The following is a 17833-nucleotide window of genomic DNA, read 5'->3' as shown; positions in this document are numbered from 1 at the left end:
TGGACTCAAATCAAGTTGTAGAAACATCAAGGATGATCAATGGAAACAGGATGCACCCGTTTTCGCTTTGTCATTATGGGTTAGTGTGTGTAGATTGCTGATGAATTCTTTTTTATTTAATCTATTTTAGAATAAGGCTGTAATGTAACAAAATGTGGAACAAGTCAAAAGGTCTGAATACTTTCCGAAGGCACTGTACATGCCATAAACCTGACTTGAATTCCATAAATTGTCATTCATTGTAACTTCATTTCAGATGGATACTCATCATGCAAGGGTTTTCACTGTTGGATAACTTAAACCCATGTTATTGCCTATATAACCTCATCGCCTATAACATGGGTTTTAGTTATCCAACTGTGCAAACCCATGTGTTATGAGTATCTATTTGAAATTAAGTTACAATGAATGAGACCTTACAGAGCATTAGCTGGGGTAGACCAATACGTTTTCGAGTGTCAGGGTAGACAAATAGCCCTTATGGTTCTGCTTATGTGTTAAATTAAGACATCTAGAGCAACATCAAACATTTCTCTTGCCATAATATATCAAGCAGACAAGCTTCTAAGACAAACCAAATAAGATATATAGAATTCAAATCAGGTTTATGGCCTGTATTGCCGGTGCCAAGACAAAGCTCTCGCGCACCCACACACACACGTGAGCACACACACCTCATTCGTCGTCCCAAATGTGTTTACCAAAATGGGAAATTGAAAAGATTTATTCCACCAGTCTCTGAAGGAGACAAGTCCTCCACTTGGAATAAGATTAGAGTTGTGTTTTTTTTATTTCTAACATGATTTCTATTGCAGCCATTTATATTGCATCCCTAAATCACTGTGGAACTGTCAATGGTAATATATCAAGAAAAACAATCAAAGCCAACATCGAACACGAAGAAAAATGGAAGGCATTCTTCAAAGGTCAAGAGATTCGTCTGTGCAGACAAAAATACTTTTGTTGATTTCTCGCACTGTGCCAACTTGTCAATCCCAACGACTACTTTGCTATAAATTTAAGTATCTGTCCAGTGTTCCAGATTTTAAAATGAAATACAATATGAATTAAATAGATGTCCTTCCAAAAAATTATAATTTCGGATGTTATAAAAAGTATATTTCCCTGTGCCCCTTATTTGCCTGTTCGGAAACAAAAGAGTGGTTTGGGTGTATACTGGTAAATTAATTTTTACTGATTTGACTGCTCAGCCAATGAGACATGTATACACTTGGATATTCACATTAGGTCCCACATGGGGGCACTGGGGCAGACTGCCCGAGCCCGTCTGCACCAAGTCAAATAGTATGGATGGATTCAGAATATGGAAAAGCACAATGGAACTACTAGGGCACTTCACTATAACAGCAATAAATGCAGGCTGATTATTTCACAAGTGTGAGTCATTTCTGTTCTTTACTTCACTGTCACTATATTGCTGATTTTTTTTGTTAGCTACGTAACTAGCTAGTCATGAAGCTAGCTAGCTACTACTATCTATATCAGTCAACAACAGCTAACACAACAGCGAAGTTCTCTTGACATAAAACTTTTAGCTACAAACCACAGTGTTTAAAATAAAATAGAATGGCAAGATGGTTGTTGTGTGAAAGATCTGCTTTGATTTGCTTTCTTAGCCAACGATTGCTACCATTAGCATGCTAGGTAACATGCTAGGAATGCTAACCTTAGATAACTGCTTCTAAACAGCCAGCAGGCCAACTTTTACAAACCACAACTTGAAATAGAAGTGACTGGCGAGATAGTTGTTGCATAGGCTTTGTCCTTTTTGCCAAGACCAGCTGTGGATTGCTTGGCTTGCTTGCTAGCTAGCTAGCTACCTTGCCTGTGAGCAGTGAGCACATGTCTCCCCTAGTCTCGAGAAAGATCCTTCTCCCCACCAGAGAATTTGAAAAAAATGAAAAAGTTGCTGGATTAGTCACACACGGGCCTGTCTCTGCCAAAGATAATGTCATTATCCAAGCAAATTTCAAGTGTTTTTTTTAACGTTTTGAGATAAACCTTTGAGGTGTGTTTTTTTCTCCAATTTATGCTTTGGCCAGAAATATGATTATAAGACGAGTCAACTACATTATTTGGATAAATGGTAACAGAATATAAACTTTTAAAAAGTGAGATTTTCACTGGATAGTTACTTTAAAGTTGTTTTTAGGGCAGGGATACTGTGCTATTGGCTGTGGAGTTGTGGTTAGGATTTAGAGCGCAGTACAAAGCCTTGTGCCATAGAAAAGACTTTGCAACCATACATCAGATAGCTGTGCTCTAATGTCAGTGAGATTCACCTCTGAAAGGGACAAAATCAATAGTGGGGATTTAATGGATGGAGAGGTCCTTGAGAAGCATGGACGAGTGCATTGATTTGTGTGTACATGTGAGCGTTGAGTTGGAATGGTTAGCGAAGAGCACACACACACACACACACACACACACACACACACACACACACACACACACACACACACACACACAGGGGTGGTGAACTCACAGAGGGGTGGTTCCAGGGGATGACCTGTCCGGGCACACCAGCCCACAGGGTGAAGGTCCGGCAGGTCAGAGTCCACCCAGAAGTCAAACTTCTCATGCCAGCCGTCAAAACGGATCTGAGTAATACAGAGAGAGAGAGCGAGAGAGCGCAAGACAGCCACATTAGTACTAAAAATAATATCTGACATTCGTAAAGGGCCTTTCACTATACAGAATAATCTCAAAGTATTGTACAGAAAATAAAACATTTAAACCAATTAGAAAAACATATTATAATGGACAATTAAACAAGCCAACATACACAAAGAACACAGCTGACGCTACAGGAGACAAGGACACCAAAGAGCACAGCTATCAACAGAAAGTCTTCCTAAAGACAGAGCGCTGTAATCATGTTTAAAATTCTCTTTCGATCGTATAAAGAGACAGTAAAAAAACGTTCTGAGACACCAGGATTAACGACAATAGACCTTGTTCCAAATCTACAGTTGTTTCTGCTCCTAGTAGAGCACTGTTTGAAACTTGATTTTTTTATTTTTTTATTTCACCTTTATTTAACCAGGTAGGCCAGTTGAGAACAAGTTCTCATTTACAACTGCAACCTGGCCAAGATAAAGCAAAGCAGTGCGACAAAAAGAGTTACACATGGGATAAACAAACGTACAATCAATAACACAACAGAAAAATCTGTATACAGTGTGTGCAAATGAAGTAAGGATGTAAGGCAATAAATAGGCCAATAGTGGCGAAGTAATTACAATTTAGCAATTTACAGTGGAGTGATCTATGTGCAGATGAGGATGTGCAAGTAGAAATACTGGTGTGCAAAATAGCAGAAAAACAAAAACAAATATGGGGATGAGGTAGGTAGTTGGTTGGATGGGCTATTTACAGATGGGCTGTGTACAGCTGCAGTGATCGGTAAGCTGCTCTGACAGCTGACGCTTAAAGTTAGTTAGAGAGGGAGATATGTCTCTAACTTCAGTGATTTTTGTATTTCGTTCCAGTCATTGAGAGAACTGGAAGGAAAGGTGGCCAAAGGAGGTGTTGGCTTTGGGGATGACGAATGAAATATACCTGCTGGAGCGCGTGCTACGGGTGTTGCTATGGTGACCAGTGAGCTGAGATAAGGCAGAGTTTTACCTAGCAAAGATTTACAGATGACCTGGAGCCAGTGGGTTTGGCAACGAATATGTAGCGAGGACCAGCCAACGAGAGCATACAGGTCGCAGTGGTGGGTAGTATATGGGGTTTGGTTACAAAACGGATGGCACTGTGATAGACTGCATCCAATTTGCTGAGTAGAGTGTTGGAGGCTACTTTTTAAATGACATCGCCGAAGTCAAGGATCGGTAGGATAGTCAGTTGTACGAGGGTTGGTTTGGCAGCATGAGTGAAGGAGGCTTTGTCACGAAATAGGAAGCCGATTCTAGATTTAACTTTGGATTGGAGATAATTAATGTGAGTCTGGAAGGAGAGCTTACAGTCTAGCCAGACACCTAGGATTTTATAGTTGTCCACATATTCTAAGTCAGAACCGTCCAGAGTAGTGATGCTAGTCGGCGAGCGGGTGCGGGCAGCGATCAGTTGAAGAGCATGCATTTCGTTTAACTAGCATTTAAGAACAGTTGGAGGCCACAGAAGGAGTGTTGTATGGCGTTGAAGCTTGTTTGGAGGTTTGTTAACACTGGCCTACACACAATATCACTGGCCTTGTCACTGGCCAACACACAATATCCCAAAATGTCAAAGTGGAATTATGTTTTTCGATAGAGTCAATAAGTACTCAATCCCTTTGTTATGGCATGTGTAAATAAGTTCAGGAGTAAAAATGTGCTTAACAAGTCACATAATAAGTTGCATAGACTCACTCTTTGTGCAATAATAGTGTTTAACATGATTTTTGAATGACTACCTCATCTCTGTATCCCACACATACAATTATGTAAGGTCTCTCGGTCGAGCAGTGAATTTCAAACACGGATTGAACCACAAAGACCAGGGAGGTTTTCCAATGCCTCGCAAAAGGCACCTATTGGTAGATGGGTAAAAATAAAAACATTGAATATCCCTTTGAGCATGGTGAAGTTATTGTTTACACTTTGGATGGTGTATCAATACACCCAATCACTACAAAGATACAGCCATCCTTCCTAACTCAGTTGCCGGAGAGGAAGGAAACCGCTCATGGATTTCATTATGAGGCCAATGATGACTTTAAAACATTTACAGAGTTTAATGGCTGTGGTATGAGAAAATCTGAGGGTGGACCAACAACATTATAGTTACTCCACAATATTAACTTAATTGACAGAGTGAAAAGAAGGAAGCCTGTTCAGAATAAAAATATTCTAAAAACATGCATCCTGTTTGCAACAAGGCACTAAAGTATTACTGCAAAAAAATGTGGCAAAACAATTCACTTTGTGTCCTGAATACAAAAAGTTATGTTTGGGGCAAATCCAATACAACACATTGCTGAGTATGACTCCATTTTTTGAAGCATAATGGTGGCTGCATCATGTTATAATTATGTTTGTAATCGTTAAGGACTGGGGAGTTTTTCAGGATAAAAAAGAAACGGAATGGAGCCAAGCACAAGCAAATTCCCAGAGGAAAACCTGCTTCAGTCTGCTTTACACCAGACACTGGGAGATTAATTCACCTTTCAATAACCTAAAACACAAGGCCAAATCTACACTAATTACTAGTGGCCTAGTTAAGTTTTGACTTAAATCTGCTGGAAAATCTATGGCAAGATGTGAAAATGGTTGTCTTTCAATGATCAACAACCAAATTTGACAGTGCTTAAAGAATAAATGGCCAAATGTTGCACAATCCAGGTGGGGAAAGCTCTTAGAGACTTACCCTGAAAGACTCACAGCTGTAATCACTGCCAAAGGTGATTCTAACATGTATTGACTTCGGGGGTTGAATACTAATCTAATCAAGATATATTAGTGTTGTTTTTCATTAATACTTTACAAATGTTAGACTATTTTGGGTAGATCGTTGACAAAAAATGACAAATACATTTGAATCCCACTTTGTAACACAAAATGTGGAAAAAGTCAAGGGGTGTGAATACATTCTGAAGGCACTGTATAACCTGCTTTGACCCATGCTAAAGCCATGGTGGGTGAATGGCGCATGGCTGATCACGTAATCATGAATTAATCAGTGGATTCCTCCTCTTCTGACTGAGCAGTGTGACGTGATAGGACAAAAATGGTGAGAAACGAGGCACTCTGCTCTGTCAATTATGTCCTGCATGCACACACGCATACACACATCATGCATGCGCAAATATATAGGCATGCAGTACACACACACACGTGCACGCACACACTCACACACTACAACCTATCAAGTCTCAGCACAAGGCTTGTTAAGCTTGTTAGTGGTTTAACAAGAGCAGCACCACCAAGTGGTTTCTGCAGACTGCCAGCCTGCTCATTTCACAGAGACGCTGCTGTCCCAAACACCAAAACTCCCATGTCACTCCAGCAGGCCTCCTCACCCTGACTACCACCCCCTCACTTCTTTCCACATGCACAACCTCCTCGCATCCCCTGCCTCACTCTTTCCCTTTTTCACCCTAAAAAGCTCTTACTCTCGTTCTCATTTCATCTATCACTCATTTCCTCACCCCTCACTCCATTGTTCTCTCTTTAACCCCACCCCTTCACCGGGTAGGAGCGTTGGGTCAGTCACCGAAAGGTTGCTGGATCGAATCCTGAGCTGACAAGGTAAAAATCTGTTGTGCTGCACCTGAGCAAGGCAGTTAACCCACTTTTCCCCGGGCACCGATGACGTGGAAGTCGATTAAGGCAGCCCCCCACACCTCTCTGATTCAGAAGACACATTTCAGTTGTACAACTGACTAGGTATCCCCCTTTCCTTTCCTTTCCCCTCACCTTGACCCTGTAGTCCTCAGTGTCTGCGATGGTGGCCACACGGACCAGCATGGGGTTCCTCCTGTCCACCGCCTCCAGCTTCATGTTCACCTGGAAACTGTGAGGCGCTCTCTGTGACAGGGAAGCGAGGAGGAAGAGAGGGGGCGGAGAGAGAGAAAGGGCATTAGAGATGGCAGTCAAGCCTGTCGAGACTCCCAAAAATCCCCATGCACTTCCCAACCAAAAGAGAGGGAGAGAGAAAGAAGACAGGAGATGACATGAGAAGGAGAGAGAGAGAATGAGAGAGGAAGGGAGGAGGCGGAAGACAGGACACTGTACACATCTCTGAGAGAGAAGAGCAGAACATGCAGAGTGGAGGAGAGCAGAGGAGAGGACAGGCCCTGTCAGCCAGAAACTCAGCCAGAGGAAAGGATTTGAGGGTGTGAAATTGTGCTGTGCAGATGTCACAGGGGGAGAGGAGGCTGACAGTGGAGTTCTTTAGGGGAAAGAAACGTTTTGAAACAGAAGTTTCTGAATGAGAAAGACAAGTCTGGGAAAGAGACAAACTAATGTCAAACTGAGAAAAACATTACTTATGTCATTATTGTGAAAAAGAACTGAACCACAACAGTTATTAAACTGCCTTCAATTTCAAATCTTCGTAGTTATTTTTAGACAATAAAAGTAATCATTATGAAACACTAAATCAGCCGTTAGATTGCAGCAGAGGCTGGGAATAACAATGGTGCTGTGCAACACACACACAGTTGGCTGATACAAGGCTAGCCTGCAGTTCCATGCCTATTGCTTACCATACAGAAAGCCTGGCTTGGAACCGCCGTGGAACCATTGTCTTGTAAGTACTCCTCCCACAGGAAATGTTCTGGATTGGGGTGTCCTTGAACACAATCCAAAACACAAATCGAATTAATCACACACTTGCAAGCTAGCGCACACACATGCACATGCAACAACTTCAAACTGTGACCGTTAACGGCTGTGACAATTTCATCAACAGAAAAATGTGCTTGAAAACTTGAACGCGACACACACACAGATGGGTGCAACATATGCAGGGGAACAAATGTACACATATCGCCTGGTTGCGGAGATAATTATGGTTAGCTATTGGAGATTGAGTTGTGGAGGCTCCAATTAGTAAGTGATTGGCTCTACACGACAGTGCCTCAGTAGTTTTTGTTGAACTAAAATAGAAGAGAGGAAAATTACTGTACAGAAATAACGCACTCCAGTCCCAAGTCAGAGAGTAGTCAGAGGGAGTTAGAGGCCTTGGGCATTTGAGCCAATCGCAAATGGTTCAATAATAAACTTGAATGGCTAATTGGGAACTGTTCATATATTGTGTCTTTATGATGAAACTCAAATTTGAAACTAGATTTCATTCCAGTAAAACATCCAAGACAAAACTAATTTGTGCATCTCAATAGGCTAAAGTGGCTCCTTCTCACAATATGGCAGATGCTTCAGCCACACATTTAATGTTTTATACATTTCTTATGTTAGACAAAATATGTTCTGTGCATAGAGGCAGCTGGAAGTAGTGGTAGTAAATATGTCGGTAAAGTGCCTATAGATGCATCTATTTCAAAGTAATGAGAACTTTCACCTTCCCAGATTCTCAGGGAAATAAAGCTAGGTGAAAGCTATGATCCCTTATTGATGTCACTTGTTAAATCCACTTCAAATCAGTGTAAATGAAGGGGAGGAGACAGGTTAAAGAAGGATTTTTAAGCCTTGAGACAATTGAGACATGGATTGTGTATGTGTGCCATTCAAATCGGTGAATGGGCAAGACAAAAGATGAATATGCCTTTGAACGGGCCATGGTAGTAGGTGCCAAGCGCATCGGTCTGTGTCAAGAATGCAACGCTGCTGGGTTTTTCACACTCAACTGTTTTCTGTGTGTATCAAGAATGGTCCACCACCCAAAGGACATCCAGACATCTTGACACAACTGTGGGAGTCAACATGGGTCAGCATCCCTGTGGAACGCTTTCGACACCTTGTAGAGTCCATGTTTTGAGGGCAAAAGGGGGTGCACCCAACTCAATATTTGGAAGGTGTTCCTAATGTTTGGTATACTCAGTGTATAACATAATATAAGTAAGTATACCAGAGCAGCAGTTGTTGTTCACTTGATCTCAAAATACTTGAGGAAAAGGATGTGACATCATACTGCACATGACAGCAATGATGAGTCCATATTAAGTTAAAGCAAGGGATGTGGTTTCTACACATTCACTTTATATTGATGTTTGATGCAATCAGTTTACGTACAACATATATTATACAAGAAAAAAAACATTAGGTCCAAAAAGACAGATACCATCATGTTGGTGTTCACTAACGCCAGCCAGGCAAGCGCCTGCATTTCAAGCTCTATCTCCAATTACCTCATACTGTATGCACCACTGTAAGGGCTTTAGCTGAGCTAAGGTCTATCTGGTCTGATAGGAGTTTGGCGAGAGAGAGACAGCGAGAGTGTAAACTTATTCCAAATGGTCAATTAAATGCTCTCTGCACAAGACAAGGATCAAGGAGTTACAATAATGTTTTACTCAACAACTGTGATAACAGCTCTCTCTCTCTCTCTCAACAGCCCCACGTCACACTCGCTTTAAAGCACAAAAATGAAACATTCCGTTTTATGACATACAGTTCACAGGAGAACGTTAGCCAAATGGCACAACCGAGCACCTCTGCATAGTGGAGAACAGGAGAATGAGGGAGGGAACGGGAGAGAGCCTAGAGGGTTTTGATATCCTCAAAAGCTTCTGACCTGGATTCCTCACCATTGGGTGAGTTTCACTTTACAGCTCCCTGTATGTAATTCCTACCCCATTACCATGACCTAAGCCGTACTTAATGTTGAGTCAGAAAACACAATTCCGACTGGGTGGAGGGGCTCAGTAGTGGCCCAATACAGCAACAATATATGTAATGTTTATGTCGGAAACACAAAGTGAAATTCTAGACACCTCCTGTTGCCTAGTCCCATTGAACGTTACACCGACAAACCCACCAACTTTACTTTATCATCGTAGCTACTGACTGCAGATCAGAGACTTTTAAATGATTGACAGAATCAGGACTGATGGAGTGCTGATCTGAGATCCTTGATTTTATGTAAGTCAAGAGAGAAATCTTAGAGCTGGACTGTCAAAGCTGTCAACGGATCAACCGTTCCATATGATGAAACTAAAGCAGAGCTATAGGGCATGATGTAGCCTACAGTAACATTACTGCGGAGGAGGAGGTGGAGGTGAATGCTGGCAGGTGTGGTAAACACTACATCTGCTAATGTCTGGATTAAAACACAAGCTACACTTTGAATGTAAATGCTATTGACAACTAAGTCATTGTGTTAACATTTTACATTATGTGATGTGTACCATGATATTACCACTTTCTTCTGCGCTGTCATGGTACAGTAGAAGTCAGAAGTTTACATACACTTAGGTTGGAGTCATTAAAACTCGTTTTTCAAACACTCCACAAAATTCTTGTTAACAAACTATAGTTTTGGCAAGTCGTTTTGGACATCTACTTTGTGCATGACAAGTAATTCTTCCAACAATTGTTAACAGACAGATTATTTCACTTATAATTCGCTGTATCACAATTCCAGTGGGTCAGAAGTTTATATACACTAAGTTAACTGCGCCTTTAAACAGCTTGGAAAATTCCATAAAATGATGTCATGGCTTTAGAAGCTTCTGATAGGCTGATTGACATCATTTGAGTCAATTGGAGGTGTACCTGTGGATGTATTTCAAGGCCTACCTTCAAACTCAGTGGCTCTTTGCTTGACATCATGGGGAAATCAAAACAAATCAGCCAAGACCTCAGAAAAAAATTGTAGACTTTAACAAGTCTGGTTCATCCTCGGGCGCAATTTCCAAATGTATGCAAGTATAAACACCATGGGACCACGCAGCCGTCATACTGCTCAGGAAGGAGACGCGTTCTGTCTCCTAGAGATGAATGTACTTTGGTGCAAAAAGTGCAAATCAATCTCAGAACAACAGCAAAGGACCTTGTGAAGATGCTGGAGGAAACGGGTACAAAAGTATCTATATCCACAGTAAAACGAGTCCTATATTGACATAACCTGAAAGGCCGCACAGCAAGGAAGAAGCCACTGCTCCAAAACCGCCATAAAAAAGCCAGACTACAGTTTGCAACTGCACACGGGGACAAAGATCGTAGTTTTTGGAGAAATGTCCTCTGGTCTGATGAAACAAAAATAGAACTGTTTGGCCATAATGACCATCGTTATGTTTGGAGGAAAAAGGGGGAGGCTTGCAAGCCTAAGAACACCAGATGGCTTCATGAGGAAGGGAAATTATGTGGCTATATTGAAGCAACATCTCAAGACATCAGTCAGGAAGTTAAAGCTTAGTCGCAAATGGGTCTTCCAAATGGACAATGACCCCAAGCATACTTCCAACGTTGTCGCAAAATGGCTTAAGGACAACAAAGTCAAGGTATTGGAGTGGCCATCACAACACCCTGACCTCAATCCTATAGAAAATGTGTGGGCAGAACTGAAAAAGCGTGTGCAAGCAAGAAGGCCTTCAAACCTGACTCAGTTACACCAGCTCTGTCAGGAGGAATGGGCCAAATTCACCCAACGTATTGTGGGAAGCTTGTGTTAAGCTAGCCGAAACGATTAACCCAAGTTAAACAATTTAAAGGCAATGCTACCAAATACTAATTGAGTGTATGTAAACTTCTGACCCACTGGGAATGTAATGAAAGAAATAAAAGTTGAAATAAATTATTCTCTCTACTATTATTCTGACATTTCACATTCTTAAAATAAAGTGGTGATTCTAACTGACCTAAGACAGGGAATTTTTACAAGGATTAAATGTAAGGAATTGTGAAAAACGGAGTTTAAATGTATTTGGCTAAGGTGTATGTAAACTTCCAACTTCAACTGTATATAAACAAAAACAATTGTCAAATAATAGCTAAAGTTTAGATTTTTGTTATGCATTGAAGGGCATGCATTACTATAGAACAGCTGTGATGAAGTCTCATTCAGGATGATGCACGTGTCATACTGTACAACGAAATTAATGTCCTACTGATGTCCTATCTCCATACAATATGAGTTATGATTCTTTCAAAGGTCTTTAAAAAGTGTGTGGTGGAAGGGGGCAATTTACCAGCAAATTAGAGGGGAAATTAAATGAATAACTTGACTTTACATGGAAGATGAAGGGGGATTTATGATAAAGGTTCATATCTTTGTACTAATATGGGGACTAAAGTGGGGAATAGCCAAACATGGCTGAAGTGGGGAGGAGCAAAGGTCATTTTAGCAGACACTATTCAAACAGCATCCTCAATGACAGTGTACTGTGTGTGCTGGGCTAGATACCCACCCTGAGGTGCAGTGAGAGGTCGTCCGTGGTCCTGGCACCAGCCCACTGGGTGGATGTGAGGGCTGCTGGCGTCACACCTAAAACATACACACACACACTACACTTTACCATAGCATAGTGTACATTAGCTTCCTACACACACACTTCCTCATCTACACACCCATACTTCATCTACACACACACGTACAATTTGATTTCAATCCTCCTGAGGTAAGACATTACAACAACATCTAAATGCAATTTACATGTACAATACCCAGTTTGTGACCGGGAGAATATTGCAATTTCACTTATTGTACAGGCCGGCTAGATTAACATGTACCTACAAACACAACCAATCAGACATTACAATAGGAATTCCATTAATCTTCTGTGTGCTTTGAAATGACACAGCAGCTGTGTAATTTTGCAGAATAGCCAATCATGGGGCTTGCCATGTCCCTCGGGCCATGGTATTTGACCAACAATTCCACACATTCTCCCTGGTGAGCCAGTGGAGTGTCTGAGAGAATGCAATTGTGTGCGAGTTTGTGAACGTGTGAGCATGCAAGTGTGTTTGCGCCTGTGTGTAAGAGACACTGTGAGTGTACATGTTGAGTGTGTGCATGTGTGGGTGAATGTAATGAGCTGTGGGGAACCATGATTTCTGCATGTCTTTGTAGGCAGTTAGGAGGCTAGGAAGCTAGGAGCTTCTCCTACTGGAAAGTCTCGGTATGACACAGGGAAAGAGGAAAAATACAGGATAAAATGAAAAATAAAATACCTCAGCCAGGCAACTCTTGAGAACAAACGTTTGTCTTTTCCCAGAGACGACTGTCCGTTCTCCTCTTCAACCATTACATCATATCTAATTACACAGCTTCTATTTTTCTCCCACATCAAGCTTTTCACTGGATGAATTGGGCCATGCGTCACATGCTATGTAATCAATCAAACTCCTCTTAGCAATTAGCTGGTAAACTGTCACTGATTCACTGACGACAGAACTTCAGAGAAATCTTACATTGAAGATGATACATGTACACACACACAAAGATCATGCACACACAGGTGCACATACGTGCGTACCCAGCCACACACACTCTTCTGTCACTCTATAAGGTAACAAAGCTAAATATACACAATATAATATAAAGTTGAATGAGACATGCACTACAGCTACAAAACAACATTAAGGTGTAACCTATCAGTTACTGACAGCAAACACCAGTAAACAAATGTTGATCATGTCTCCTCTGGCTAGAACTTAGAAAACACCTTAACCTCTGATCTGATTTTGACAAATTCCTTCATTTAACATTCAAAGTAGCAACAAGATACCCAAAATGTAACGCTAGACAGACACTTCCTTTTCAAACTTTGAGAAGACAGAACCAGTTCCGCTGAAGTTTGCTTCAGTTATATAAAAAATAGTGTCTCATAACATAGTCTGAGAAGTTAAACTGAAATGACCAATTTCACACACACACACACACACACACACACACACACTTCTCCATTTTCTCATCAACTTCTAACTCACAAAAAGCTGAATTTAAAAGAATAAAAACAGTTTTAACCCTTTACACTCGTGCACGTGTTGAAAATGGCAGATTTGGGCATTGATAAGCGCCTAAATTGGAACACAGTGACTTAACAGTAACATGCTACAAATGACATCAGAACTCAGGGAAATGCTATAAACTAAGAGGACTCGATTAATTATGAAAGCTGAGACGTGGAGGATTTTAGTAAATACTGCTTTGATGTCATACAAGCAAGCCAAATGTGCACTTCACATTTCCATATCATAAAACTCACGTCATATACATTGGCAATGTTTATGATCACTATGTTTGATGTAGTCACAATATGACATGGCCGCATACCCTGGGTTGTTCTGAACAGAATGAGCCTGTTTGTCTATTGTGAAGAAAATTCACTGCGGAAAATGCACCTGAATGCACTCATGACTCCTTTCTATGCGCACCAAAATTATGATCCGTTTCTCTGAATTGCCTTGTGAAAACTTAACACTGTAAGATCCTATTTTATAATTTAGTTAGTCATGTAGGTAATAGAACAAGCTTTTAAAATGGGCAGTTTTTGGATTGCGTAAACAACAACAGTAATTGTGTGATGGCAGGGACGGAGGGTTGTGTTCCACTCTAGTACTTCTACTGTAATAGAGGTTATAAAAATGTTTAGGTCCTTATAGTTGAAGACTTTTTTTTGAGTCATAAGAAATTCCTTGAAATAACTTAGGAACTGTGCACACTTTGGAGAGGTGTGTGGCCACTTGAAGATACCAGTTAGTCTTCTCACTCAAACCTTGGTCATTTTTTTGTCTTATGTTACATTTACATTTTAGTCATTTAGCAGACGCTCTTATCCAGAGCGACTTACAGTAGTGAATGCATACATTTCATAATTTTTTATTATTTTTTCTGTGCTGGCCCCCGTGGGAAACGAACCCACAACCCTGGCGTTACAAACACCATGCTCTACCAACTGAGCTACAGGGAAGGCTTGCACCTACCCCAACATTTTCCAGGAATGTTCTTATGTTACTGAATGTATCCAGAGTATTTTCAGATTTCGTTATCAACAAATGTAAAATCCACATAAAATCAGTGTTATGTTTGGATTCAGTCTTGTGTCAGGAGAACTGTTGTGTCCCCCTAATCTCCAAACTGTTCCCTTTTAGATGCTACCATGCTTATGCATTTCTTATTTCTTCTGTAAGAAACATTTAAATGTAGCCCTATCCTTATAGGCCAATTCCCACAAGTGTAAAGGGTTAACTAAATTGTAAATGTCTCACCAGTAGTCGTAGGTGTCGTCCCAGTTGTCAAAGTGAACCAGGAAGTGATTGTCCACGATGTCGGCCACCGAGGCCACACAAACCAAGCATGGGTTCTTTCTGTCCACTGCCTCCAGTTTCATGCCCACCTGAAACTTAGAGGTGCTCGTAGTCTGTTGACACAGAGAGACAAATCACAAAGGGCTTCATACTTTCTGACTTTAAACTTAAAAGAAGAAATCATGCATTCATGTCAATGGAGGATTTAAGTAAATATTGACATACACAGATTCTACCCTTAAACACATGAATTTCACACGTGATAACATGGTTTAATTTAAAGCAACATTTGATAACTTGAAACTACACGGGACAATATTTGAACACTTCACATGAAAACAATTTAAGCACATGTGAAAACCCAGGGGTCAAATGAAATTGAGAATATTTTACTTTTACTGCAGGTTTCGTCTAGTTCCCGGTTTTTACAGAGACGTCCCCATGACACTTTTAGGACATTCTTAGAATGCTGTGTCATGCTCCCCTGGAGGTTTTTGTGTAAATACAGCCAATCTACAATAAGTTACTGTATTTTTACAGCAAAATTAAGGTGTTAATATTAAAAGGACAGTAAGACAGTAAAACCTCACTTGGGATTTGAACTCACAACTTCTTGGTTGCTACTGTAGCTTCCTGAACTTCCTGATGTGCCACCAGGTCTATGGGTATAATGGAGATTGTCTATACAGTTCTCTCAGAAAGTATTCACATCCCTTTCATTTTTCCAAATTTTGTTGTGTTACAGCCTGAATTTAATATTTATAAAATGTTGATTGTGTATAGTTGAAGTCAGAAGTTTACATACACCTTAGCCAAATGGATTTAAACTCAGTTTTTCACAATTCCTGACATTTAATAGTAAAAACTCCCCGTCTTAGGTCAGTTAGGATCACCACTTTGTTTTCAGAATGTGAAATGTCAAAATAATAGTAGAGAGAATGATGCATTTCAGCTTATTTCTTTCATTCCCAGTGGGTCAGAAGTTTACATAAACTCAATTAGTATTTGGTAGCATTGCCTTTAAATTGTTTAACTTGGGTCAAATGTTTTGGGTAGCCTTCCACAAGCTTCCCACAATCGAATAGTGCATTTCAAGCACAGATTCAACCACAAAGACCATGGAGGTTTTTCAATGCCTCGCAAAGAAGGGCACCAATTGGTAGATGGGCAAAAAAAACTGATGCTAAAAATATGCCTTTGAGCATGGAGAAGTTATTAATTAGGCTTTGGATAGTGTATCAATACACCCAGTCACTACAAAAATAAAAGGCATCCTTCCTAACTCAGTTGCCAGAGAGGAAGGAAAGCGCTCAGGGATTTCACCATGAGGCCAATGGTGACTTTAAAACCGTTAGAGTTTAATGGCTGTGATATGAGAAAACTGAGGATGTATCAACATTGTAGTTACCCCACAAAACTAACCTAAATGACAGACTGAAAAGAAGGAAGCCTGTACAGAATAAAAATTTTCCAAAACATGGATCCTGTTTGCAACAAGGCACTTCATTAATACTGAACAAAAAAAAACAGACAAAAAAGTCTAAGAAATTAACTTTCTGTCCTGAATACAAGTGTTATGTTTAGGGCAAATCCAACACATCACTGAGTATCACTCTTCATATAAGCATGTTGGTGGCTGCATCATGTTATGATTATGCTTGTAATCGTTAAGGACTGGGGAGTTTTTCAGGATAAAAAAAAAAATCAGCTGAATGGAGCTAAGCACAAGGAAAATGCAAGAGGAAAACCTGGTTCAGTCTGCTTGTACAATCCAGGTGTGCAAAGCTGTTAGAGACTTACTCCAAAAGACTCACAGCTGTTATCGCCGCCAAAGGTGCTTCTACAAAAGTATTGACTCAGGGGTGTGAATATATCTAAATGAGATATTTCCGTATTTCATTTTCAATAATTTAGCAAATATTTCTAAAAACATGTTTTCACTTTGTCATTATGGGGTATAGCGTGTAGATGGGTGAGAAAAAACATTTCATCAATTTTAAATTCAGGCTTTAACAACAAAACGTGGAATAAGTCAAGGGGTAACAACAAAACGTGGAATAAGTCAAGGGATATGAATACGGCACTAGTTGAATACGGCACTAGATATGAATAAGGCACTAGTTGCAAGAATACATTTTTGCACTTTGCCTAAATTATATACAACAACTTGAAGGTGTTATTTCATTACTATGACAGTATGCTGCTGTATTCTGATTTCAAATAGTGTAAAACATCTTGGATAATTTTGTACTGTGACCACACTTGAGCCTTAAAGGGATCCTTCGGGATTTTGGCAATGATTGCATTTTTATGCCTCGGTGTCCAGTACCAAGGAAGTTAGAGGTAGTTTCACGAGCCAATGCTAGCTAGCGTTAGTGTAATGACTGCTAGCAGATACCCATAGAATTCCAGTCATTGTGTTAATGCAAGTCAGCAATTGTGCTAGCGCTAGTTAGTAACTTCCTTCAAACTGCACGCAGAGACATAAAAATGGTAACCACGAGTTGATCTGACTCTGGGGAAGTAAATAAAGTGCCAAAATCCCGAAGTATTCCTTTAACTGGGATTTTAATGGTCGGAAATAACCTGAAATGTCCCGCTACAGTATGTCCTGCTACGACACCAGGTCTGTGAACATAAGAGATCTGGCCACAGACTTATTGGCAATAATACATTCATGCCCTTTGCTAAAAACTTCCCAGAATCAAATAGATAATTGTCCATTTATCACCACAAACGTAACTTCAACGTAAAACTAGCAGTGCTCAAGGACACTTGACAGAGTATACATGTATGCTTTGGTAATTTGAACTTGCAACCTCTTGTTTGAGTGATCAATGTTTCTTCATAGTTATTGCTAGGAACATGTATTAACACACTATAAGGTTATGATTGGGTTACAGTGTTGTTCTCTGGGGTACAAAAAAGTCTAAAGGTACACTTCACAGGCACACATATGAACTCAATTGGTATAGTTCGGTACCTTGTAGGTATAATGTGACATTTTTCTACTCAATATTTCTAATATAAAAAGGTACAATCATCACTGCGCTTTGATAAGTGGGGGCAATGTACTGGTGGGGCTCATTAGCATATTTTGTGGCGTGGTCAAATACATACCAATACCAGTCAAAAGTTTGGACACACCTACTCATTCAAGGGTTTTTCTTTATTTT

General features: G+C 40.3%; 1 protein-coding gene across 4 annotated transcripts in view; it reads right to left on the bottom strand.

Moving 5' to 3' along the window:
• The window catches only part of LOC115195569 (lethal(3)malignant brain tumor-like protein 4), a 148523-nt gene that overhangs the window by 96419 nt on the left and 34271 nt on the right, over window positions 1–17833 (bottom strand). For all 4 annotated transcript variants that reach the window (XM_029755553.1, XM_029755554.1, XM_029755556.1 and 1 more), the window contains 5 exons: window positions 14619–14770; window positions 11816–11892; window positions 7214–7299; window positions 6423–6533; window positions 2507–2621 (listed from right to left, as the gene is read on the bottom strand). In XM_029755553.1, coding sequence (XP_029611413.1) covers window positions 2507–2621; window positions 6423–6533; window positions 7214–7299; window positions 11816–11892; window positions 14619–14770 — 541 coding nt within the window. The remainder of the gene's footprint in view (window positions 1–2506; window positions 2622–6422; window positions 6534–7213; window positions 7300–11815; window positions 11893–14618; window positions 14771–17833) is intronic.

Source organism: Salmo trutta, chromosome 6 (genome assembly GCF_901001165.1).
Source record: "Salmo trutta chromosome 6, fSalTru1.1, whole genome shotgun sequence".
In the NCBI taxonomy this organism is placed as follows: domain Eukaryota; kingdom Metazoa; phylum Chordata; class Actinopteri; order Salmoniformes; family Salmonidae; genus Salmo; species Salmo trutta.
This window is presented reverse-complemented; position numbering and strand designations above follow the sequence as displayed.